Consider the following 25523-nt stretch of genomic DNA (forward strand, 5'->3'; position numbering starts at 1 on the left):
CGCCTTACGAAAATTATAGCATCAATCATAACAACAATTTCGTTTTTTTGTCGCCAAAAGCGACTATCTTTCAATTAAGGCAAGGGCAAATTGGACATAAGGAAAAAGTAATAAGAGCTAATGAAAAATTGAAGGAACAGTATTAATTTAGAAGTCAGTTAAGTTGATCAAAGATTGGACATAGTAGTGACTATGCATTCAAAATAATATCTTTGGTGTACTGGCATGTTGTCACCCTGTTGAAAATATTACTAAACTCAATTTCAGAGAAAAACTATTTAATGGAGCATGCTCAAGATTATGAAAGGCAATATTTTACCCTGTTTCCCATGCATCAAAGAAACTGATTATTTACACTAGTAATAATTTAGAACTAAGAATATTTTGAAAAAATTCTTTGTAAGATGTTACTTTTTTCATCTATCTGATGCTAGTTTGATGACAAAATTTGCATGGTCCTGTGGAATTTATTTCAAACCATTATCTTGGGAAGTATCTGAGTATATATATTTGTTTTATTATTTCTTCTTTTGACATGTGAGTTGTCATATAGCGTGTTTCAGAGTTCTCTTTTAATTGTTGTAATGTTTAGTGTGATAATGTTTGTAAAACTTGCCGTATTTGGTAATAATAAATAAATTAATTCATTGTTGGCGTATTCAAATTTCTGATGGCGCAAACGTTTATTCGCCTAACAAATAAAACTCGTATATTATCGAAGTAAAGTAAAGTAAAACTCGTATATCTAAGTGGTGATCTGATTATTATTCAAGACAAATATTTATATCAGTGAATCCTATGTAAATCAATTACTGAATTCATCCATTTCGTTAACAAGTGCTATGTAAGGTAAAGAATTCATGCACATAATACTCTTCCCAATGAGACACATTTTCCTTAAAGATTTGCCACCTAAAAATCTTAGAGGCTATGGCTGTGCCACCCATTAGAATAGAGATTTCTAAGATTCCAGTCACCACAATACCTTGTATTTTCTGTACATTGTATGCCTATCCATTTTTGCTGTTGCTGTTTTTTATTATCACCTCCCCCATCTGAAACAAATTTTTGTGTATGTAGATATTCCCAATATTTGTTGGTGTGTTATGTTTGGACAAAACTAATAATGGACTATTTGGACTGGAAGTTTTTCTCTAAAGCCTTTTGCAAAGAAGTAAAAAGCTCTACGTCTTGGTCGCTTCAGGGGATGTGGCTCTGAATCTTATAAAACCTAATTAACTTTTTGATTGATATTTCAGAGACAAAGCACTTGCTGAAACTAATAATGCTGGACTTGAACAAGCCATGGAATGGATGATATCTCATGAAGATGTACTGGAAGAAACAACTTCAGCTCCCACACAAAATGTCCCAGAAGCTTCCAAAGATGAGGCAGAACCTGTCTCGGATGCCACACAATCTGTTGCAAAGTCAATAAAGTGTGATGAGTAAGTTTTCAAGTTATATTTGTGCATGGAAAAGGGCAAGGGTTTGCCTCCTCCTAATAGAAAGGTTTTCAGATTCTTTCCTGTTTCAGTGTGTTACTACCTAGCAGTGCTAAAGCATTAATTGTTTGACTAACTATTTGAAAAGAAATCCTGTCTTCAGATTTAATAGATGCCAATTTAATCGCTTTTTATCTAAAGCAGTCGTTTTATTGTATAAAATGACAGCACTTGGCTGTAAAAAGAGTGTAAAAAAATCTCCCCATAACTTCTGTAGTTTTATTTTTCAGTGTTAAAGCCTTGAAAGAAAGAAGAACAACTTACTGGCAGATTTTACTTTTACCTATTTTACCTTTTACCTATTTTACCTGATTAAGGGGCCTCAGGTAGGCTGAATTTGAGAATGTATGTCTTGTGGGGATTACACCGCTTTTTTTGTGGGTTTTACTCCTTTTTGCTCAACCGTGTAAAATGTCTTGTGCTAATATGTTTTTAACAGGTGTCTTAAACTTAAGGGGTTTTTCCGCCGTCCCATTGTTAGCTAACAAAAATTTGTTTGGACAGCGGAAACAGAATTGTTAGCTAACAGAAATAGTTAGTTCACAATTCACAGAAAAACGATATTTGGCAGGAAATTGAAAGAAAAATTCTGACCAAGATAGTGTTGCTGTGAGTTTATCCCAGCTTGATCATACCCAACTGACACCAAAGCTTTGAAATTCAATCAATGGAACATTTCAAAGTGTTCATATCTTAAAGAAAAGAAATATAACTGTTAATGCCAGAAACGGAAACAAAGGCACAGAGCATTTTATTAATTGGTGAAGTACATTTAATTTAGGCAAAAATTAAGACATCAGAGCTTAAGCTTTACTAACGGAACTCTTTAGTGCATTTACATAAATTATCCCATATGTGGAGGAAATGGATCAACCTAGTAAAAATATAATTTGATTGCATAAATGATCATAGATTTTTGATCATATCAAATTGCTATGACTACGTGGTAATTTCGTTGTTTTTCTATTTTTTCAACGGAAGAATTGATTTTTTTTTCACTGAGATTACCAGAATACATTTCTTAAAAACTAGAAGGGGAAGGAAGAAAAATGAGAAATAGAATCAGTCCTCGATTTATCAATATTGTAAGCATAAAAAGTACCCATCTTGCTTATTTTTGAATATTTCGCTTTAAATTCCCCAACAATTTCCTTCAACAAGTATTTGATTTGCTAGAAAAATCCTCTAACAATGTTAGCTAACAATTTTTAGTTGGACGGCGAAAAAAAGATTGTTGGGAAAAATGTTAGCTAACAGTTTTCTATTGGACGGCGGAAAAAACCCTTTAGTAAGTTTTACATATTGCATGTAAAATAAGCTCAAACCCTAATTTAAATTCAAATAAATGAGAAACAACTGTTTTTAATGCTTCTGCGTATACAAAAGAGTACATTGTGATCAGTTATAGATCCATGTGATGAGAAAAAGAAGAGCAAAGGGGCAGTAGCTAGATGTCATCATTTAGAGGCAAACCATAGTTCCTCAAAGCTATGGCATTTTTCTATATTTATCTCCTTTGATCTAATGCATATTGCAAAATGACGATTCAAAACTTCGAGTCCATATCTGGAGATTTCCTTATATCTTCTTTAAGTTTGTTGTACATTTTAATTTCTTTTTTTTTCAATACTCATCAAATAGATAGGATACTTCTAGAGAAAATAAAAATTTACACGGATGGGGGGGGGGCATTTGTAATGTTAGGAGGGGTTTTGGCTCTTAGGACACTTCTTAAAAGAGATATATCTCGCTTGTCTTTTCCCACATATAAACGTTAACCGTAGTAATATAATCACCTTTTTTTTAGTTGTGGAAAGATGTTTCGGAACACGGAACAGGCAGAGCTTCATGCCGTTCGGACAAATCATGCTAATTTCTCAGAATCTAGTGAAGAAAAGAAGCCTTTGACTGAAGAGGAGAGAAAACAGCAACTCGAGCAATTGCAAGGATTAATGAAACAAAAGCGACTGGAACGAGAGGAAAGGGAAAAGCGAGAGGCTATTGAAAGAGAGAAAAAAAGAATTCAGGCAGGAAAAGAAATGGCGGAAGTTCGTAGAAAGTAAAATTCCACTTATTTCTGTATAGGTTCCTCTAGTTTGCTTACGATCTTATGATCATCTCTTGTTTCTCTTTTATATCTCATCTATTGTACATAGAGGTGTCACTAGTCAAGTGTCTAGGGGGGGGGGGAGTGAATATGCTTGACCGACTGGCTGGTCATTTTTATTTTTATGATGACCAATTTGGTTAATATTGCTATAAAGTTACTTAAAGTACCTGCTTGTAACATCTCTTTTCAAGAAAGCAATATTCGCTTTATAGATAGCTTGCATACATAAAAACTGCGTAAATGAAACGAAAATTTGATCCAATATTTGGTCACCCACAAACTAGAAAGCCGGGTAATAATTCCCCATCATATTTCATCTACTGCAAAATAGAGAGCCTTGTTATTATTCACAATCAATGTAGGAATTTAATCCCTCAAACATGCAACTTAGTCGAGTTACGCCGTCTTCTAACCAGAGTCATGTAAAGGTTTTGAATGTTATATAGGCTAATGGAAGGACCATGGTGAGAGCTCATGAAGCTCAGACAAGTTACATCTTGTTTAAACCTGAATTATGCAAAGATTCTGAATGTGATGTGGTTGAAGATCGATGTGGGTCAGTGGCCTACCTGTTACCCACGACAATGTTTTAGAAGAAAGATAGACTTGTAGTACCTTCTTTAAATTGAAAGTATGTAAAGGCTATCAGTGTGTATGATTTGAAGCACAAACGGGGCCCGTGGCTCCCCCAACACCAGCCTCCAATTGATAGTACCCCTGAGTTCTAACATGGATCTTTATATTGGCCTCTTTGTATGATACAGACGATCCTAGAAGTTTGGGAGAGATTCATTTAATTTTAAATCCAAAGTCCTGGCGTCCTTTTCAAGAGGTGTATCCTATCAGAGCGCCTTTTATCAGAGAAGGACATGTCTTATGTAGTAAAAGTCAGCCACAGAGGGATATTTAATCTGTTGTTTTCCAGCGTCGTTGTTTAGAGTGGACGTCCATGGACCGTCTTGAAATAAGTATTTTAATCAGTAAGGTTGAAATATCCAAAAAGGGCCTTTAGGTGCGACATGATAATACTATAGGCTAAAGACCCGTAGGCTTCAATGTCTTACTATCTACTCTTTTTTCCCAAAGGCACTTCACATGGAAAAGGTGGTCATATAAAGTTTGAAGGAGGCTCGTTCGATTTGAAACTGGAATTTTTATTTCCCTTTTTCAAGAGTCAAAAGCGAGCCAATGGTAACCAGCCCAATTTTGAGATAGATATTTTGTTGAAAATAGATCAAAAGTCAAATAACTATGCTTTCAGGTTTGAACCCCCAGCCTTAGGGAATTCATTACTAAGATATAAGGTTTTTATGGAAGGGTCGGTCGTTTAAACTTCATAGGGGACTTCTTCATCGGAAATAAGAAGTTCTAGTGCCCTTTTTAAGAGTCGAAAGTTACCCCAGAGGGCAACCAGCTCCCTCCCTCCACTCCACGTTTTCCCCAAATAGATCTAACCAAAATTTTTAGATAATCATTTTGTTCAAAATGGTCTAAAGAACCAACAGAGAGAAAAATCTCAATGAAAAAAAAAACAAAAAAACTAACGATACTGCGGATAGTGGATAGAAAATACGAAAAATGTAAAACAACTCGGACATTTCGCCTGTATCAAAACAAGGCGTCTTCAGCACGAGAGAAACACGATAAGAACAAGATAAAAAACCAAACTAAAACTAAAAACAAATAAAACCCCCACCAAAAAAAATATACAATTGGCCTGTAAGTTATGTAAGTTACTGATTTTTAATATATATGGTTTTTATGGAAGGGGCGCTTGTATAAACTTTGGAGGAAGCTCAATCAATTGGAAACCGAAAGTTCTAGTTCCTTTTTTATGATTCCAAAATGATCGAAGGGCAACCAGCCCCCCTCCCCACCCGAGGCCCTTTTCCCCTAAATAGATCTGATTAAAATCTTGAGATAGCTATTTCGTTCAAAATAGTCCAAAGGTCAAATAACCGCTTTTGAGTTTGACCCCCCCCCCGCCTGCCCGCGGGGTTTGGGATGTAAGTTACACAAGTTACTTGTCGTTAGCATATAAGTTTTTGTTAAAGGAGTGGTCGTATAAACTTAAGAAGAGGCTCATTTAATTGAATATCAAAAATTTTAGGGCATGTTTTAAGAGTCAAAAGTGATCGGAGGGCAACCAGTCCCATTAACCCTGTGCCCTTTTCTTCCAAATGCATCAGATCAAAATTTTTAAATAATCATTTTGTTAAAAACAGTGCAAAGGTCAAATAACTATGCTCCCAGGGTTGAACTCCCCGTGCCTCCTGGGCAAGAGCTGTAAGTTATGTAAGTTACCCATTGTTAACATGTAAGGACTTTTATTGGAAAAAAGGGCATGTCTGATCCTAGGTCTCCAAAAAGGCTTAGGGTATTAAGGCAAGACTTTAAAGGAAATGTTGAGAGGGATGCCAAACAAAATGAAAACAAACTATATGCTTGCTCGTTGTGAAAAAGGGAATATCAGCAATATTTGAAGAACGAATGAGGGTACTAAGTTGAAATTTTCAAGGTATTTTGAAGAGAGATTGAAGGGCAACCAGCCCCCCTCCCCTCTTTGCCTTTTTTATGTGCCCGCTCTGCTCAAAACTAATCGAAATTTTGGATATCCGTGAGTTTTCCCGAAAAAAGTCACTAATGCCATCTAAAGCTTCTATGCGAGTTCGTCCAATTTGATCCAAAAAAAAAATCCTGATTGGGAATTTTGATTTCATGCTCAGACTTCGCGTAAAATTTAAATTACAGTGCATTATTTTAGTACTGAATGTTTATGTTCCTTGTGTAAGTTTTGGTAGGCCGTTTTCTGCTCTCCTAGTATTTTAATGTACTAACGAAAGACAAAAAAAATTGGTATCACTTCTTAGTTGATATGCAGTTCTATCCATTACCAAATTAAATTTTCGAAATTTGGCGTACAGGATTCTAAAGTTTTAAAATGCGTCGAAATTGGTTGACAACAGTTAAAAAAGGGCAGTTTTCCCATTTTTTAAGCAATTTTGGGTCACTCCCTAAGAAAGAGTCCAAGTAATATTGTAGCTCTGGCTTGGTGAAAGATCTGAAACCAATAATCCAAAGACATTAGTGTCTTTTCCTTTTTGGGAAAGTCAAAGCTACAGGCTTGTCGCAAAATCGCTTGTTTCAGAGGGAACACGTAAAAAAGGGGTAGGTACTGTACTGCACAAGATCATTTTGAAAATTTTGTATTTGCTGCAAACATTAACATGTATTGAGACTGTCTTAGTTAAAAGTATACTGAAATCAATTATCGAAACCCCAAAAAAATTTCCGAGAAGAAATATATTCGTCATATAACAAGTCATAAATTAAAATAACAGACATTGCTGTTAATGAATATAAAAAACATAAAACGAACCGGAATGAACATGAATGATCAAGTCAAGGCAAATAAGAGTTCGGCTGTCGCCTCCTTTCATCTTTCTAAAAACTTAAGCGTTTTTGTGTCTTGCTGAAAATTAAACAGATTCAGGTTCAGGTTCTTTTATTTACAAACTAAATACAGCTACAATATGGGTATGGCCGGCTGAGAGGGCTTTAAAAGATATCGAACATATTTTGATAGTCTTATTTAGGCACTGAATTGCAGATGTATTTATTCACATAGTTATTTGTCTTTAAAATGGATTAATGTTTACCAGTTTACTTCAGCTCAGATTCAACATAAAGAAGAAGGAGTAGCAGCATTTACGTGATATTTGAACAGGACTAACCAAGTCGCATTTCAAGGTGACTTGTTTGATATGGTCAATAAGGTCAAATTTTTCAAGTATTTTTGTTTTTCTGTACATCTAAATATGATTGAAAGTGTCGATAAACGAATTATTTAAGCAGAATAAGTGGGGTATATACAAGATTGGGAACTCAAGTCAGTTCTTCAGAGAAAAGCCAAAAATATCGCAGTGAGTGTTATTTTGGCTTTACTGCCAAATAAGAGTCCTATTTTCTTCTTCTTTTTTTGAGTCTATTGAGTTATATTATACTGCTTGCGTTCCTAATATTTAGTATAAAAAAAAAAAATAAAGAACACAAAAATTAGATAGATTTAGATATAATCTATATCTAATTAGATAGAATCTAGATAGAATTAGATTGAAAAATAAAGATAGACAAAAATTAGAAGTAAGTTAAATGGATTATTAAATACTGTACAGAAAAGAGAATAAAAAACTAAAAAAAGTAAAATAACTTGTAAGAAGCCATTTTTTTTAATAACTTAAAAGAGTGGCACCTTCGAGCTGATTCAGGCATCATATTCCACCCAATTTAAGTCGCTATTACAGGTTAAAGCTCAGTTGGATTTGACTACTTACCACAATACTGTCTGTTGTGCTAGTTCTTTTAATCCAACTGAAAGTTTTATTTCTTTTAAAATTTCTTACTGCTTTATTGATTTATTAAACTTTCTAGATATTATTTTTATTTCATTTATTAAATTTTATTAAAGTATAGCGGGTCCGCACGCCTAATGTGTTAGGTACAATTATTCTGCATATTATGTATTAAGAATTGTTTTCTAACTGCACACTGTCCAAATACTCCCCCCCCCACTCCCAAAGGTGCAAATATATAGCCCAAATTATATATTTTCTACCTATTATGTCACTTCTCTTTATCTTGTTTCACGCTAAGCTGAAAGAAACTTACGAAAATAACGGTTTCTATAATGCGTCAATGAATGAACAACTTGAGTGGTTGGGTGTTTATCAGACAAGTACTATTTTATTTTATATGCAAATGGCTAGGCATTGTTGTCTAAGAAACTATTCAAAAGTCAATTAGACTGAAAATTTCAAATATAGTCTAACTCAACATTTCTAAACTTAGACTGAATCCAGTCACATAACTTCGTTGCTCTAAAGAATTTGTCTAATGCTACCTAAAAAATATGCTAAAATGGATTGCTTGTGCCTGTATTTGTAAGCTTTGATTTAATTTCCACATCATCTTTTAGAATATTTAAATAGGTTGATTCAAAAATAAATCTTTCATGACTTAAAAAACTGGACGCTTAATTATCTCTTTTTTGTGCTGTAAAATAGATTTTTTTTTTCAGACAAACACACAAATCAAATTTTGGAATCTAGTGAAAATTCAATCCTTACTTAGAACTTTAAGAAATGGAGAAATCGTTGAAGTTTGTTTCAAACAAAATTCAAAGACCAAAAAATGTAAGGCAAGCAGTTCGATTGAATGAATTTCTTTAAAGTTACGCATCATAAAGCAAGCATCATCCCAGAGAGGCTCCTCTTGGTCTATTAGGATAGAATGGGTATAGAAGTGTCAAAATGGCTTTATTAAGTCTCCAAATAATGTATTTTTAATCCATTATTTCACCGCTTTAGAAATAGATTTGGAATTGAAGTTTTAATCCTTGTTCCTGTGTATTAGAACGGTAATATACGAATGGACTGTTTGCTTAAAGCACCCATATACGCATGTTCAATAAGTTATGCAGAATGGATATGACCTCCCGTATAGTAGGTACCCTGACTATAGTGAACGACATAAAACCCAAGAAGTGATTAGAACATTCGTCTGAGAGGGGGGGGCCGGGCTCCAATGCTAGAGACACCTATGTTGGTTTATTTTATCATCTATCCCAGAAATTTAGTGTAGGAATCTGGAAGAATTAACAAGATATTCCTAACTTTTAGAAGTACGTTCCCTTTGTGTGTAAACATATAAACTGGGGGATGGTGTATCCCTCAATCAATAGAACTAAAGACGACAGAGATTTTAATCATGTTTTCTTCTTAAATTGGAAGAAATGTTCGAAGTACACCGCCATTTGTTGAAGAGCAAGACGCATGAAGGTATCCTCCGGCTCTGATAGTATGAAGAATGAAACATCCAGTATGGAGTATCTGATGAATAGCTGTGTTAGATACTGCATGCCCCTTTTTAGTGGTCTCTCTTGGATGGTATTCCCGAATCAGGGAAATGACTAAAGAATTACTTAAAAACTCCACCATCTCAGCTCTAAGGAACTAGAGCTGTGAATCAAGCTATAAAGAAAATAGAGGTAAATACATGTAACTGATTTTATAATGTGTGTACATACTTATTGGAAATGCTCGAGGTACAATTTCCTGATTACCAGTTTTGGTGGAGCTCGTAGTCGGTTTCTGTAGACTTGACTCACAACAACTGATTGTAGAAGACACATTTTTTTGCCTAGAAGGCACGCATTCATACAGGAAAAAGACGAGATTTGCCATTGAAAATAGTAGAGAATGCTGTCGAGCTTAAAATGCGAAAATCTAAGAGAAATTTGTGTATTTAGATCCTAAGCCTAGACCTGAGCCCAGCTTCTTAGAATTTCCTAAAGATTCGACATTTGTAACTTTTGTAAGAGGGTTTATTCTGTCACTTTCGTGTTTAGATTTCGTTTGTGATGTATTTAAATTATTTTGCGTAATATTACATTCTGTGTTAAGTTATTTTACCGTTTTAGGAATGATGAAATAGAGATGAAGAAATTGGCTGAGGAGCGTCGACGAGAAAAAGAAGAAGAAAGACAAGCTCGTGAACGTGTTCGAAAACAGATTGAAGAAGATAAATTGGCGAGAAAGAAGAAAACTGATGAAAAGGAAGTTATGTCTCCAAAGCCTCAACCGATGCCTCAAGACCCAAAGGATTACAAACAAGCAATAATTCAAGTAAGTGACTACGGGAAATAGTACAGGGTACTAAAAAAAACTCATTCAGACAAAGAAAAGTGCTAAAGGAATTACGAAAAAAAAATGCTAGGATGAAAATCGTATAAATATTGACGCAAGTGTTTAACTTAGTTTCCTAACTTAGTTACTTCGGTGCTGATATAAGAATTCTGGGGGAGATAAAGGGGCTAACCTGCAAATTGGGGAACAAAACATAAAAATCCCCTTACCCCCGTGGAAACGGTCTTGGCTACAGGGAAGCTTTTTAGTGTGTCTGTTGAGGGTGGGGTTGGGATGACACTAGTGTCAATATAACACAAAATCCTCTTTATCAATTTCTTTTACATGATTCACTCCCCTACATAGGGATTTGACGCATGGTGAAGGTATTACCTATTGGTTCTTGACAAGACAGGGGGAGGGACCCCCTAATTTTTGCTACTGCTAATATAAACAAAAAAAATTCTTTTTTCAATTTTTATATATGTCGCCCCCCTCCCACCTAAGAGGATTTGACACGCGATAAGCGTATTCAGGACCCTAAAGAATTTTTGCTAGCCAGAGAAGTGTCTGAATATTTCAAGATTCTGAACTGGTTTATATATTGTTGGTCTTCTAGGGGGGGGGGGGGGGGTGTTGGCTTGGGTGGGCGTATGCCCTAACCGATTCCCGTGACCCCCCTTCCCGCCCCAATACTCTTTTTTTTTTTTTATAAATGTGGAACAAAAATGAATGTGATAGTCAAGGCGATTTCGTTTCTTGTATCACCTATAGTTTTATCACTATATGTAGTTTTTGTCACATACAATTTGGGTATGTGAGCTGAGGTGGTGAGGGAGAACATTGGGTCTCTTACCCCCTCCCCCTGTATATCCCCCGTGCCTCTTGCTGAAATACATGAAGTTTTTTATTTATTTTCGAAATGAGTTACTATGCTTTTGAAATAATTTGCCTGATCGTCCGTTATTTTTTTTCAGAAACTTGCCCCAATTGCTTCCACAGACTCATGATGCTTAATTGCTTATGCTTATAGAATCAAAAAGGGTTCTTAAATATCGAGTATTGGAAGAAAGAGCCCATGATCTTTCTTCTGGCAAAAAAAAAAAAAAAAAAAAAAAAAAAAAAAAAAAAAAAACAGAATTCCACATTTTTTTAGGTGGGAGATTGGAACCTCTAAGGTGGGTTTTCCTGATACGGTGTGGGTTTATGGTGTGATTTTCATTAGGATGCCATGGCTTTTTGGGACTGTTTACTCCCTTTATCAAAAATCAGGCAAATTTTCTCAGACTATGTATCATGGATAGAAAAAGTACCTGCAGTGCTAGCATGGGGAGGGGGGTATATGTCCGGAATTATGTTTCACGTATAATTGCAACATCTTAACATCTTCTGAAGAGAATGGTGCGTTTTGTTTTCTTCTTTCAGATAAGTAAATTTAATTTATGGTATATCCAAATCCGGGGCTCTTTTTGGAGCACCCTGGAAATTGGATATTTAAATAAGAGTAACAAAGGAGGATTAAAAAAAAGTTGTTTTTTGAAGCCTGTAAAAAGAAAGAATAAAGTCACTGGCAATAAAATATACAATTATGTTTTTCTTTGTTGAAAATATTGAACTTCTAATTGCACAAGCCAGCTAATACGGATCTGAAACATTTAAGTCAATTGTAGGAAATGTTTATATAGTTTGAAAAATTTTTTGGGTTTTGTGTCCTTTCTGTTGAATTTTCAGTTGTTCGTTTTATTTTACATTTTGTTGTTATCTTTGTTGCTCCTGATCAAGGATCCTGTTCTTAGGTGTCAAAATGCTCAGCGTTCTTTCCACTTCATTGAGTTTTAAATTCTCCTTTTATGGTCATTTTTAGTTTTTTTTTAACCTTAACGTAGTTTTTAGAAAATTCGTTTTTCTTCTCTCTCTTGTTCTCTTTCTTTTCTCTCTTTTACTCTCTTTCTGTCTCTATCCCTCTCCATCCTTTTTACATCTTTGCTTAACGATAATGGTTTTCTTGTGCTCTTTCTCTAGCCTTCCTCCCAGCTTTAAAATATCTTACTTGTAGGTTCGACTTACAGATGGAAGTACATTGAAGCAAATCTTCAACGCAAAGGAGCCACTTTCTGCTGTTAAGCTGTATATTGATTTAAACCGTAAAGATGGAGATTTTCCTTATAAACTTATGACAACGTTTCCTAGAAAGGTGTTTACTGAGGAAGATTATGATACACCTTTGAATATGTTAGGTCAGTATCTTAGCAATCAACAATGTTGCATTACTGTCTAGAGAAAATTCCACACGGTTATTTTATTCGTTTTCTGCTTCCAATGGTAAATTTTTCAAACTGGGAGCTTGTTTTTAAGTTTAAGTTAATTTTTTTTATCGATTCTTTTATTTATTTTATATATCTTTATTATATATCATTATATTTTCAAATTTACATTTACAATTTAAGTTTACATTTTAAAATTTAGCTGGTCGGAAAAATATTTTTTTGAGCTCTGATTGGAAACTGAGGCGAATTCAGTGTTCCTTCACATAACAAAGTTTTTGTTTGTAGCGTATATCATAATTTCGTGAAATTATATTGGGGAGATGGATAGATAAACTTGTTATCCGAAAACTTGCCAAATTACAAATCACAGACAACAAATACCGAGCGTTTTGTTTAATGTCGAATAACTGAAAATAAAGTTTCTTAACGGACGTATCAGCTACAAGCAAAATAGCTGTAAAACTGGATAATTAAAAATAAAATGTGAAAAGTTAAGTCTGTCAAGTGAATCGAAGGGGAAATATTAAATAAAACTAAAACTGAATAATTAGTTCAAAATTTCCCGTTTTTAAAAAACTTAACTATATACAAAAAAAAACTAAATCAAATAATGGACGTTTTAATTTAACGATAACTTTTAGAAATAAAATGTAGCATGAAAATCCCTTGGACCTTGTAGTATTGCAAATGAATGTTGTGTGAATGGGGATCTGTTGACTAGTTGCTGACTAATTTGTTGACTAATTGCATGATTGTGATTAAAGTCTTCTAGCCATTGTTGGAACCTCCCGTAACGATAGATAAATTTTTGGTGCCTACTTCGACAAAATAAACAGAAATACTGCCATTCTCCTTTTCCAGTTTGTACTTGTGATCCAATTTTTTTTTTTTTTTTGGAACAATATTTCTAGCCTATTTAACAGAGCCAGACACAATCCTAATCGGTAAACATGCATAGAAGGTGAAGAGGTAAAGCTTGCACTTTAAAATTTGGCAAGAAAATCGAAAAGCACCTATTATTTGCCTTCTTTCACTGACTTTTACCTGTCACCATAGGCATCTCCCGCCAGTGGGGGTGGATGGGGGAAGGCTGAAATTTAAACTGGTTAAGCCTTTTGACCATTTTTTATTCTCGGAGCTATACAATAATTTGGAGATATTATCTTGGACATCTCTTTTGGACCCCTACCCACAGTTTATATAATTATCCAGTATGATCATTCCCTATCTCACCCATTATAAAAACCCGGACCGAGGTGCAAGTGCTCCGAAGAACGTAAAAACATAAGCGGCATTAGATCTTTTCACGGGTAGACAAGTCAGACGCGAAACAATCGGAAATAAGTGGAAACCCGCTATTACGAATAATGCACTTTGTAATCATTTCTCATTGAAAGACGCAAACACACTGATCAATAAGTGAACAAATAAGTGGGAGGAGCTTTTTGTTCGCACCGAGAACGAAGACCAGAAATGATCTGCGATAAACTTACTGGATAATTCTATAAACTGTGCCCCTACCATTTAACACTTATTGCTTTCAGTCAGACCTTTAAACCGAATAAAGAGAATCTGAATGTAGAGAATATATCGCCCTAGCTTACCTCAATACCTCAATAACGCCCTAGCTTGTCCTTCATTTTTCTTTGTATATGACGTTTTAATGGTTTACAGTTACTTTACTACTTCACTGTTTTGCTGTCTTACCTTAATATACAGCACATTTTTGTTACGGTTTCCGCTAGGAAGTTACGCAACTCTTTCATTTTTTTTCTAATTTTTCAATTAATAAGATTGTTCTATTCTTTAATTAGTTTAAAAACTCAAAACGAACAGAATTTATAATAAATAGCCGAGTGAAACTCAAAACCAGTAAAGATTAACATGAATAGGGCTGATAAAGCCCATGCCTTCTCAAGACCAGAACATAACTTGTGCTTTACTGAAAACAAAATACGTTTTAAATGTTTTCATTTGTTTTTACTTTCATAAATAAAAAATTATCAAAAATTTAGGGAATAAATATCAGTATATTCTCACAATCCATGGTCATTCGTTTTTTTGTTTCTTTTTTTCAGTAAATCGCAAATTATGGTCTTGTCTTGAGAAGGCATGGGGGTTATCAGCCCTACTCATGCAAATTTTTTTTTCGTTTTGAGTTTGACTCGGCTATTAATTGTAATTTCTGTTCGTTTTGAGTTTCAATTACTTATTTAGTGATTTGTGATTTGATAGTGATCTGTGGTAGTTTTACGCTTGGAAGATTATTTGACTTTGTTTCTGCTCATTTTTAGCTTAATGGAGCTCTATTTTTCTTTGGAAAACTTGTTTTGTGGAAAAAGTTTTTTAAATTAATTTCTGTTTATTTTTTGTTGACATAGTCTTTTTCACATTTTTAATGTTTTACATCTTTTCTGTTTTTTTTTTTTCTACAAGAATCCATAGTTTGGGTTGCTAAGTGTGTGTTGGAGAAACTTTTCAATAATTTTTAATCCTGACACAAACAGTATTTTTGAATCTAATTTTGTAACTCCTGAACTTGACCTGAAAAATAAAATTTATTATCATTCCCAAAAGATTATATCTATGCTCTTTGACAACCTGGATACACTTACACTCTTTTTATTTATTTAAATTGTAAGTGTAGAAGTCGTAATAATGGTAGCCCCAAAAGTTTCAACTTAATACCCCCAGTCGTTATCAATTTACTGCTGAGGTGTCTTATTAGCAACCATAAACACAGTGCCTTTTCATGTAGTTTAAAGCAATATTTAGTTTTAAAGTATAATGGTTTAATTGCATAATTGTGGGGGGTGGACATGCCCAATATCCCTAAAGGCCTAGTTGCTGGAGCATTCTACTATGCTGAACAAAATGGCTGTATCAAAGTAGTTGTTGGAGCAATAGTATTAGTAGAAGTAGTAAATGTTGCAGTAGTAGTAGTATTAGTAGTAGTGTGCACATATTGCCTTTCGGTCAATTGATCTTCCCCTTTAAATGTTCTCTGAGAGTTCCAATTTAGTACACAAATCAGCTCTTAAGATATGCTATTTTGGCAGTCTAAATGCATAGTGTCTTTTCAGTTTGAATTTGTCATGAATATTCTCTCAAATTTTACCTTCATAGACTTAACCTTAATAGTGGTATTATCACAGTAGTTTCAGTGGTAGTAGAAGTAGTTGCAGTGTTAGTTTTGTATTAGTAGTAGTAGTAGCAGCAGTATTAATAGCGGTAGTAGCATGTGCAGAGTGCCTGTTGGTCAGTTCAACACTGGTTTCATGGTGTCCCGGAAGTTTTACCTTGACACCTTAAGCTGTTCCAAAAATATTATTGATGTGCGCTTTTGATCTTCCCCTTTAAGTATTCTTCTGAAGTTTCAACTTAATACCCAAATCAATTCTTGAGATATGAACTTTTGACAATCTGCATGTGCATAGTGTGTTTTGATATAGTTCGAATTTCCCCTCATTGCTCTGATCAATTTCCACCATGATATTCTTAACCTTAATTGTACTAGTATCATAGTAGTAGTGGCAGTAGTAGGAACAGTTGTAGTAGTATTAGTGTATTACTATTAGTAGCAACAACAGTATTAATAGCAGCAGTAGCAGGTACATTTTGCCTTTTGATCAGCTGAGCATCACACTCATGATGCCCCTGAAGTTTCTTTTTGACATGATAAGCCATTCCAAAACTATTGCTGATACGCCCGTATCAGCAATCTGTATACACATAGTATGTTTTGATTTAGTTCTACTTTCCCCTCAATATTTCCTCAGATTTTTTTTCAATATCCTCAGCCCTAGTAGTAGTCGCTACAGAAGTAGTAGTTTTAGTGATAGTAGTGGTAGTAGTAATAGTACTTGTGGTAGTCTTAAAGGCAGTAGAAGTAGTAGTATTAGTAGCGTGCAAATATTTCCTTTTTGGTTAATTGATCATCTCTTTTATAATTTTCTGAAAATTCCAAATTAATATGCTGAATCATTCCTGAGTTACACGGTTTTGAGAACCCATAAACACATAATATGTTTTGTTTTAGTTCAGCACTCCCCTCAACATTCCCTGAAAGACTCATCTTAATGCCCTTCGTATCTTGGGAAAGTAGAAGTCGAACATGCATACCTTTTCTCAATAGCATATACTATATGTAAACAATGAACAAATTGCATAGCTTGCAGCCCTTGTCCTGAGGCCTCAGGGATGGGGAGGGGGGGTTGGTCACATCCCCAGAGGTATAATTACTGAACTTTTCAACAATGTTGAAATAAATTGATGTCTCAGAACTTTGTTGGATGTTTTGGAAATGATGGGAGGAGCGGGGATGACTGCTCTAAAATCACTTTGACTCTTAAAAAGCGCACTATAACTTCCAATTTAAAATGAGACCCATCTGAATTTGATATTAGAGCCCATTCTATAAAAAACTTATATGCCCCCAGTGCATAACTTAAAGCCCTTGCCCTGGGGGATTGTTTCAACACTGGAGGCATTGTTATATGTTTTTTGGACTATTTAAAAAAAATGCCATCGCACAATTTTGATCAGATGCGTTTGGGGAAAAAAGGGGTAGTTTGGTGGGGGTGGGGGCTAGTTGATCTTCATCACTATTAACTCTTGAAAGGGAACTAGAATTTACAATTTCAATCATATGAGCCACCGCTAAAGCTTATGCAGCCATCTCTTTCATAAGAACCGAAAATACCTCAGGGACATAACTTATCACCCTTACCCTTGGACTCTGATAGTTTGCATAAACCATAAAAGCCTTTTTGTATGATCTTTGGACTATCTGGAAGAAATGGACTGTCTCAAAATTCTTATTGGATACATCTCGGGAAAACACGACCTGTGTGTGTGTGTGGGGGAGGGCTAGCTGCGCTCTGATCACTTAAAAGGGCACTAGAACTTCTGATTACTAGTCCAATGAGTCTCCTCCAAAGCCCATACGACCACACTTTCTATAGGAACCTTACATGCCCCCAGGGCATAACTTACAACCCTTGCCCTGAGCTGAAAGGGGGAGGATATCTTCCTAAAATACATAATTTCCAGACCCTCAACTACGGTGAACAAAATTGTTATTTTCAAATTTTCATTTGAGATGTTAAGGGAAATGATGAGTGTAGAGGGGAGGGCCTGGTTGCTCTCAAATCACTTCGACTCATAAAAAGGGCACATTAGCTTCCAACTTTAAATCAAAAGAGCCCTATCTGAAGGTTATACGACCGCCTATTCCATAAAAACCTTGTATGCCCTCATGGCATAACTTGCAACCCTATCTTCATGGCGCTGGGGGTTGTGTCAACCCTAGAGGCACTATGTTATGTTCTTTGGACTATTTTGAACAAAACAGCTATCTTATAATTTTAATCACATTTGTTTGGTGAAGAGGGGTTTTTGGGGGGGGGGGGGGCCAATGTGCCCTCCATCACTTTTACTCTTAAAAAGGAACTACAACTTCTAATTTTCAACCAAGTGAGCCCTTTCTAAAGTTAAAAAACCATCCCTTCAATAAAAACTTCAAATGCTATGGTGGCAAAACTTACAATTCTTGTCCCCAGGCTCTGTTAGCTTGTCAACCCCAAAAGCCTTGTTATATGATCTTTGGACTATTTTGAATAAAAGGACTGTCTCAAAATTTATATTGAATGTGTTTTGGAAAAACACGACATCTGGGGGGGGGGGGGGGGCAGCTGACCTCTGTTCACTTTGACTCTTAAAAGGGCACTAGAAATTCCGATTACCAATCCAATGAGTCCCATCCGAAGTATTTACGACCACCCTTTCTATAAAAGCCTTATATGCCCCCAGGGAATAACTTACAACCCTTGCCGAGAGCTGGGGGGGTGGGGGTTTCTTCCTCAAAGACATAATTTCCGGGCCTTCAACTACAATGAACAAAATTGCTATCTCCAAATTTTGATTGGATGTATTTGGGGAAATGATGAGATGGGGGGGGGGCTGGTTGCTTTCAAATCACTTATGGCTCTTGAAAAGAACGCTATAACTTCCAAATTTCAAATCAAATGAGAACAATGTGAAGTTTGTACGACCACCCATTCCATACAATCCTTATGTGCCCCAAGGGTATGACTTACAACCCTATCCCAAGGGCACTGGGGGGTTTTGTCAACCCTAGAGCCATTGTTATATGTTCTTTGGACTATTTTGAGTAAAACACTGTCTCAAAGTTTCAATCAGATGGGTTTGGTGAAAAGAGGGATAGTCGAAGGGGAGGAAGGGGCTAGCTTTCCTCCATCACTTTTGACTCTTTAAAGGGAATTATAACCTCCAGTTTTCAACCCAAGTGAGCCTCCTATAAAGTTTATAAAACCGTCCCTTCCATAAACCTTAAATGTACCAAGGCCATAACTTACAACCCTCGCGCCAAGGCTCTGGGGGTTTGTTTCAACCCCAAAAGTCTAGTTATACTACATTTGGACTATTTTAAATGAAATGGCAATCTCAAGATTTCTATTGGATGCATTTCGGGACAGTACGACGTGTGTATGTGTGTGTGGGGGGGGGGGGTAGCTGCCCTCCGATAATTTTGGCTCTTAAAAAGGGTATTAGAGCTTCTGATTACTTTTCCAATGAGCCCCCTCCAAAGTTTATATGACCACGCTTTCTATAAAAACCTTATATGCCCCCAGGGCATAACTTAGAACCCTTGTCCTCGGGGCTGTGGGGGGCTGTCATCCTCAAAGACGTAATTTCTGGACTTTTCAACTACGTGGAACAAAATGGCTATATCAAAATTTTGATCGGAAGTTTTTGGGGGAATGATGGGCGTGGAGGGGGGCATTTGCCCTTCTTTCACTTTCGACTATAAAAAGGGCACTAGTCCTCTCAATTTCCAATCAAATGAGCCCTTTTTGAAGTTTCTATGACAGTACTTTCTATAAAAAAAAACCTTGTGCCCCCAAGGTATAACTTACAACCCTTGGCCTGGGGGCTATGGGGGGTTGTCATCCTCAAAGACATAATTTCCGGACCTTTCAACTACGTTGAACAAAATGGCTATCTCAAGATTTTTATCGGAAGTGTTAGGAGAAAAGATGGGCGTGGGCATTTGCCCTCAATCACTTTTGACTATTTAAAAGGGCACTGGGCCTCTCAATTTCCAATCGAATGAGCCCTTTTTAAAGTTTCTACGACAACGCATTCTATAAAAACCTTAGGTGTTCCCAGGGCATAACTTACAGCCCTTGCCCTGAGGGCTTTGGAGGGGTTGCCATCCTCAAACACATAATCCTTGGACCTTTTTACTACGCTGAACAGAATGACTATCTCAAAATTTTGATTGGATGTGTTTGGGGGAATGGTGGGTGTGGGAGGGGGTTAGTTGCCCATCAATCAATTTTGACTGTTAAAAAGGGCACTAGCCCTTTCAATTTCCAATTGAATGAGCCCTTTTAAAATTTTATACGACAATTCCTTCGGTATGTAGTGCCCTGGTCTAAGACCAAAAAAAAAGAAAAATAATAATAATACATTGTGCCCACATCGCTCTTTACTTAGGCTGCGCTATTGCACTGCCTATGATATTTCTCGTTCTAATTTCTTCTTATGTTCAGATGTTGTTCTTTGTTGGATTAATTAAAAAAAATATTTTCCACAAAATAAGTTTTTCAAAGAAAAGTACAGAACTCCATTAAACCAAAAAGGAGCAAAAATAAAATAATCTACCAAGCGTGAAACTACCACAAATCAGTATCGATAAATAAATGAAACAAACAACGAACAGAAATTAGAATAAATAACCGAGTCAAACTCAAAACAAGCAGAAACTAATATGAGCAGGCCTCAAAACCCTTATGTCTTCCCAAGGCCAGAACATAATTTGCATCTTACTGAAAAAATATAAATGTTTTTACTTTTATAACTTTAATAGATCAAATAATATTAACATTTGATTAATAAATATCATTATATGTATATTTAACTGACAATGCACATTCATTTGTATTTTTTTTAGTAAAGTTCAAATTATGTCCTGGCCGTGGGATGGCATAGGGGTTTGAAGCCCTACTTATGCTAATTTCTGCTCGTTTTGAGTTTGACTCGGTTATTTATTGTAATTTCTATTCGTTTTGGGTTTCATTTATTTACCGATGCTAATTTGTGGTAGTTTCACGCTTGGTAGATTACTTGATTTTATTTTTGCTCATTTTTTGTTTAATGGAGTTCTTTACTTTTCTTTGAAAAACTTATTTTCTGGAAAAAGTGTTTTTTAATTAATTTCCGTTCGTTTTATGTTGACATGGTCTTTTCAGGGAAAAAGAAATAATAGTTTAAATCTTTTCGTTTTTTTAAGACTTTATAGTTTGGCCTGCTATTTGTATGCTGGAGAAAATTTTTCAGCAATTTTTAACAACATACACCCTTTTAAAAATCTTGACACAAATAATAGTGTTTAATTTAGTTTCATACCTCCTCTAGTTGACCTGAAATAGTAAACTTGATACCATTCAAAAAAAAAATCTATTTACTTTCTTTGATAGCTTGCATACACTCACGCTATTTTGATTTGGCTAAATTTTAAGAGCAGAAGTAGCCCCGAGAGTTTGAACATAATACCCTCAGTCGTTCTTGGGATACTGCTGAGATGCCTTATTGAGAATTAGCATTAACACAGTGCATCTTGGTTTAATGTTAATGCAATTTTTAGTTTTTATAAATAATGGGAAAAGGGGAGGGGGGGGGTGGGTGGGGGATTAGTTGCCCTTCAATCGCTTTCAATTTTCAATTTCTATTTTCAATCAAATGAGCCCTTTCGAAGTTCCTACGAAGTCGATACAAAGTGCCCTGGTCTAAAAAAAAAAAAAAGAAAAAATAATAATACATTGTATCCCCATCACTCTACTATAAAAATGTCATGCCTTCCAATTACTTTCAACTATTAAAAAGGGCACTAGCCCTTTCAATTTCCAATCGAATGATCACTTTTTGAGTTTCTACGTCAACGCTTTCTATAAACACCATATATGCCCCCTGGGCTTAAATTACAACCGTTGCCCTGAGGGCTGTGAGGGGGTGGTCATACTCTAAAAAGTAATCTCCAGAACTGCCAACTACGTTGAACAAAATGGTTATCTCAAAATTTTGATTGGATATGTTTGAGGAAATGGTGGGCGTGAGAGGGGGGTTAGTTGGTCTCCAATCACTTTCAACTATTAAAAAAGGCACTAGCCCTTTCAGTTTCCAATCGAATGAGCCTTTTTGAAGTTTGCTACGACAACGCTCCATAAAAACTTTATATGCTCCCAGGGTATAACTTACAACCCTTACCCTGAGGGCGGGGGGATTGTCACCATAAAAGACATAATTTCCAGAACTTTCAACTACGTTGAACAAAATAGTTATCTCAAATTTTGATTGGATGTGTTTGGGGAAATGGTGGGAGTGAGAGAGGGTTTACTTGCCCTCCAATCACTTTCAACTATTAAAAAGGGCACTAGCCCTTTCAATTTCCAATTGAATTGGCCCTTTTTGAAGTTTCTACGACAACGCTTTCTACAAGAAAAAACAACCATTTCTACAACGCTTTCTACAACCATGGAATGATTCAGAAGGTGAATTTCATTTTAAGTATTAGAAAATAGACATCCTTAGTCTGGTCTTTAATGTGTGGACATAGATATGCCAGTACGGAAGAAAATCAGTATAATCTGGCTGAAAAATATTTTTTAAATTAGAACTCCTTCCTCTCTCGACAAAAATCAATGCAATCTCTTATTCTTCTAAAGAGTTATGTACTGTATAGTCATGAGACTAAGTTTTCACTTATGCACTTCCTCTGTTATGGCAAATACTTCGTTTAATTCTTAGTACGGGAGTATTTATACTTGTCCTTTTATCTGTCTGATAACTATTACAGTTATAATCTTAGGTACCAAGATTCTCTCCATAGTCAGATAATTTCTTCCAAACGGTGGGGTTGGGGTTGTAAAAATTGCCAAAAACAAAGTTTTTACGCCTTGGAGACTCCTAGGACCAATGATAAAGGACGGATGGATAGACTAGTGGTAAATGTGCCTTTTAAATAAATTATGAATGCATATAAGATTGCCGAAAAGTTAGAAGCAAATAAGGTGAATAATTCTCTGGTAAAATCAAATCGTCTTATAAGTCATTATGGTCTTATCCAGTAGGTTTTTGAAAGTAATTGAATGTATCTCTTAGGCTTACCTCTGGAAATCTTTATGGATCAGAATATGAAATTTTGGATTTATTCAGTTCATCCCTGGACAAAGAGAGCTTTATTTGACAAAAAAATTTTGGGGGTCACTTGAATTAGTCTGCAAATACCTTGAATAGGTTCAATTTCTGTTGTGTGAGTTCTGTTGAGTGACTACCATTTTTGCTAAATGAAGAATAACATGTTCTTTTTGTTTTCTTTCTAGACCTTGTTCCATCAGCTGTGCTTGTAGCTTCCAAGATTATGTGAGAATGCTTATTATTCTTTTTCTTCTCTTAAAACCTTTTTCTATTATAATAAAAATTAATCGGTAATGTCTAGTAGAGTGACAGTCTTCATATTCAAGTGAAGAATACATTTCTATTCACAATTCAAGCTTAGAAGCTGACATCCTTCAGCAACCAGACTGTATGAGAGGGCTCGTCGGGCTGCTGAATATGATAGAGATGACCATGCAGAAGAAGTGACCCCTAATTCAAGCAGGTGATGGATATTTCGAGTTTTAAAAATTGTAATGCCACGTGCCATTTTTGGGAGTTGTGATATTTGATTCCGAAAGAATCAATTATCTAATCTAGATAGTTTCGTAAACCACATTGGCCTTATACAGCCCCCACATTCGTTTTTCTTCTCTTTTGTGTTTTGTAATGGCAGGCTAATGTGGTTTACAAGATTATCGTCATCATGCTTATGGGGAGCTGGCTCTTACTATGGCTTCTACCAAGGCTGTTACTACATTCGTATCTCTTCTTAGGAAAAAAGCGAGTCTCATCAATCAACAACATTTTCTGCATCAGAACCATATTTTACCCAAGTCAATGCACTTGGGTAAAATACGTACCGAGTACATATAGGCTTTAATATTTTGAATCATGTTACAAATGATTGTAAAACTAAACTTTACTGGTTTAATCAAGACATTTTCATATTAGAGCTAGAATTGTTGTCCACACTTTCTTATGCTGACTTTCATCAAATTAAGGTTTTTGCTGAAAATTATTTTCAAATTCACTTTTAAATGTTTAAAAAAAGGCTTTCTGGGAAATTCCACCGTCTGAGACTCTTGAAATTCACTAATAACCCATCTTACACTCCAATAATATATCCTGGTCTAGCAGTGATTAATCTTAGCTCTAAAACGCTAACGGCAGAAGATAATCAGACTCTATCAAAAGGACTACTTCCTCTTTTGACAGTCTTAAATCCCTTAACTGAAGCAAAAGTGGACTGTTAACCGTTCACTTAACAAGGATCGCTCCAGAATATTTACAAAAACAGATAAAGATAACATTGTGGTTGTGATGGATTCCGACAACTATGATTGGAAAGTTCCCCAATATGCTCAAAGAATTCCCCATCCGCACTACCTTAAAGGATGTTTAGGGGGATAACTGTATAAATTTAATTATGAATCTGAATTTTCGGACTTACTAAAATCAGATCATTATCTGTTCTGACAAGTTTTTAAATTTGGTTTCGATGGTTGGGGCCCCTGAGAATTTATTCCCTTCTTTTTCCCTTTGTTAGATCAATCATTGATATTTTACAACAAGTATAATGTTCTAGTTCGTATCATTTCATATTTTAAGTACCTGAAGGATCCGAAGTAGCCCGTCGGCGATAACTTGTTTTCATTTTTCTTTTATTTATGTAATTGACCATTGTTTTCCTACCATATTGGTTTTATTAGTTAATGGTTGTATCGGTACCCTTTCAAAATAGGTGGGGACTCCGTCAAATTATCTTCTCCATTGCTTCTTGATTTTCCCGATCACCAGAATTAGAAATCGAAATTCCTGATTTTAGGTACCTTTAAAGTTCTCGGTTAATAAAATTAGCTAGCTGCCGCCGAGAATTTAGATACAAAGATGTGGCCCAACAACAAAGAATCGACTGTAGTAGATGACATTATCTTGGAAAATTATTAAGCAAGGTGAATGACAGTTTCAGGAATGGACTTAAAGCTCGGATCAGGTCTAACATATCACAACCGAACCTACATCAAATGAATATTGTTTTTAAGGCTTCACTTATTTAACACTCGGTAACTTTAAGTTTGTGCATCAAAAGTGCATGGTGTGCCCTTAGAGTCGTCACATGCATCTCTTTTGTCATCCATCGGATCAAAGCAAAATAGTTTTTTTTCAAATTAAAGTAAAAGCGGTATTTGAACTAAACACTAACAGCAACTACGCTTTGTATAAGGAAGCGGGAGTGAGCTGCCCCTCCGTCAAGCCCTTGCTCTTTACGCTGTTTTATATTACTTAACTAAAGCCATTTTTGGGTGCAGCAAATACAGTCAGTGGATATTTGCCAGTGTTTTATTCATTGATTATCTTTCAAAACATTTGAATTGAGAAAGTTAGCGTTTGAAGCAAATGCCCATCAATAAGCCCTTTCGTTCTTGAGGCATTGCAGAAACCACTCTTTAATCTCAAATCCATTGCCCTTGTTCAAAAGCATCCGTGCTTAAAATGCTAGGAAAATAATTCGTAATTTAGCGTAAAGAGTGAAGGGTTGGGAGGGACAACATTAGTACTAAAGGGCGTTTCCATTTATTTCAGATCAATTAGACCGGTCAATTCTTACGGCAGCTATTTTGTATTGGTAGCAGTAATGTGTCCTTTTTTTCTCCTCTGCTAGTGGGCCATTGTAACATAGATGAGAGCAATTTAAAGGCTCATTTGAATGGAAATCGTTATATCTAAGTACTTTTTTAAATGCCAAATATAATTTGAAGCATAAAATTAGTTGAAA

General features: G+C 35.5%; 1 protein-coding gene across 1 annotated transcript in view; it reads left to right on the plus strand.

The window, feature by feature from the left end:
- The window catches only part of LOC148950550 (UBX domain-containing protein 1-B-like), a 35917-nt gene extending 12831 nt beyond the window's left edge, over positions 1–23086 (plus strand). Inside the window, exons 2-6 of the mRNA XM_089091651.1 lie at positions 1260–1448; positions 3313–3564; positions 10094–10298; positions 12355–12535; positions 22972–23086. Coding sequence (XP_088947777.1) covers positions 1260–1448; positions 3313–3564; positions 10094–10298; positions 12355–12535; positions 22972–23015 — 871 coding nt within the window. The 3' untranslated portion in view covers positions 23016–23086. The remainder of the gene's footprint in view (positions 1–1259; positions 1449–3312; positions 3565–10093; positions 10299–12354; positions 12536–22971) is intronic.
- The last annotated feature ends 2437 nt before the right edge of the window (positions 23087–25523 follow it).

This window comes from Artemia sp. Qi Xiang Cuo, chromosome 7, assembly GCF_049724085.1.
Source record: "Artemia sp. Qi Xiang Cuo chromosome 7, ASM4972408v1, whole genome shotgun sequence".
Lineage (NCBI taxonomy): Eukaryota > Metazoa > Arthropoda > Branchiopoda > Anostraca > Artemiidae > Artemia > Artemia sp. Qi Xiang Cuo.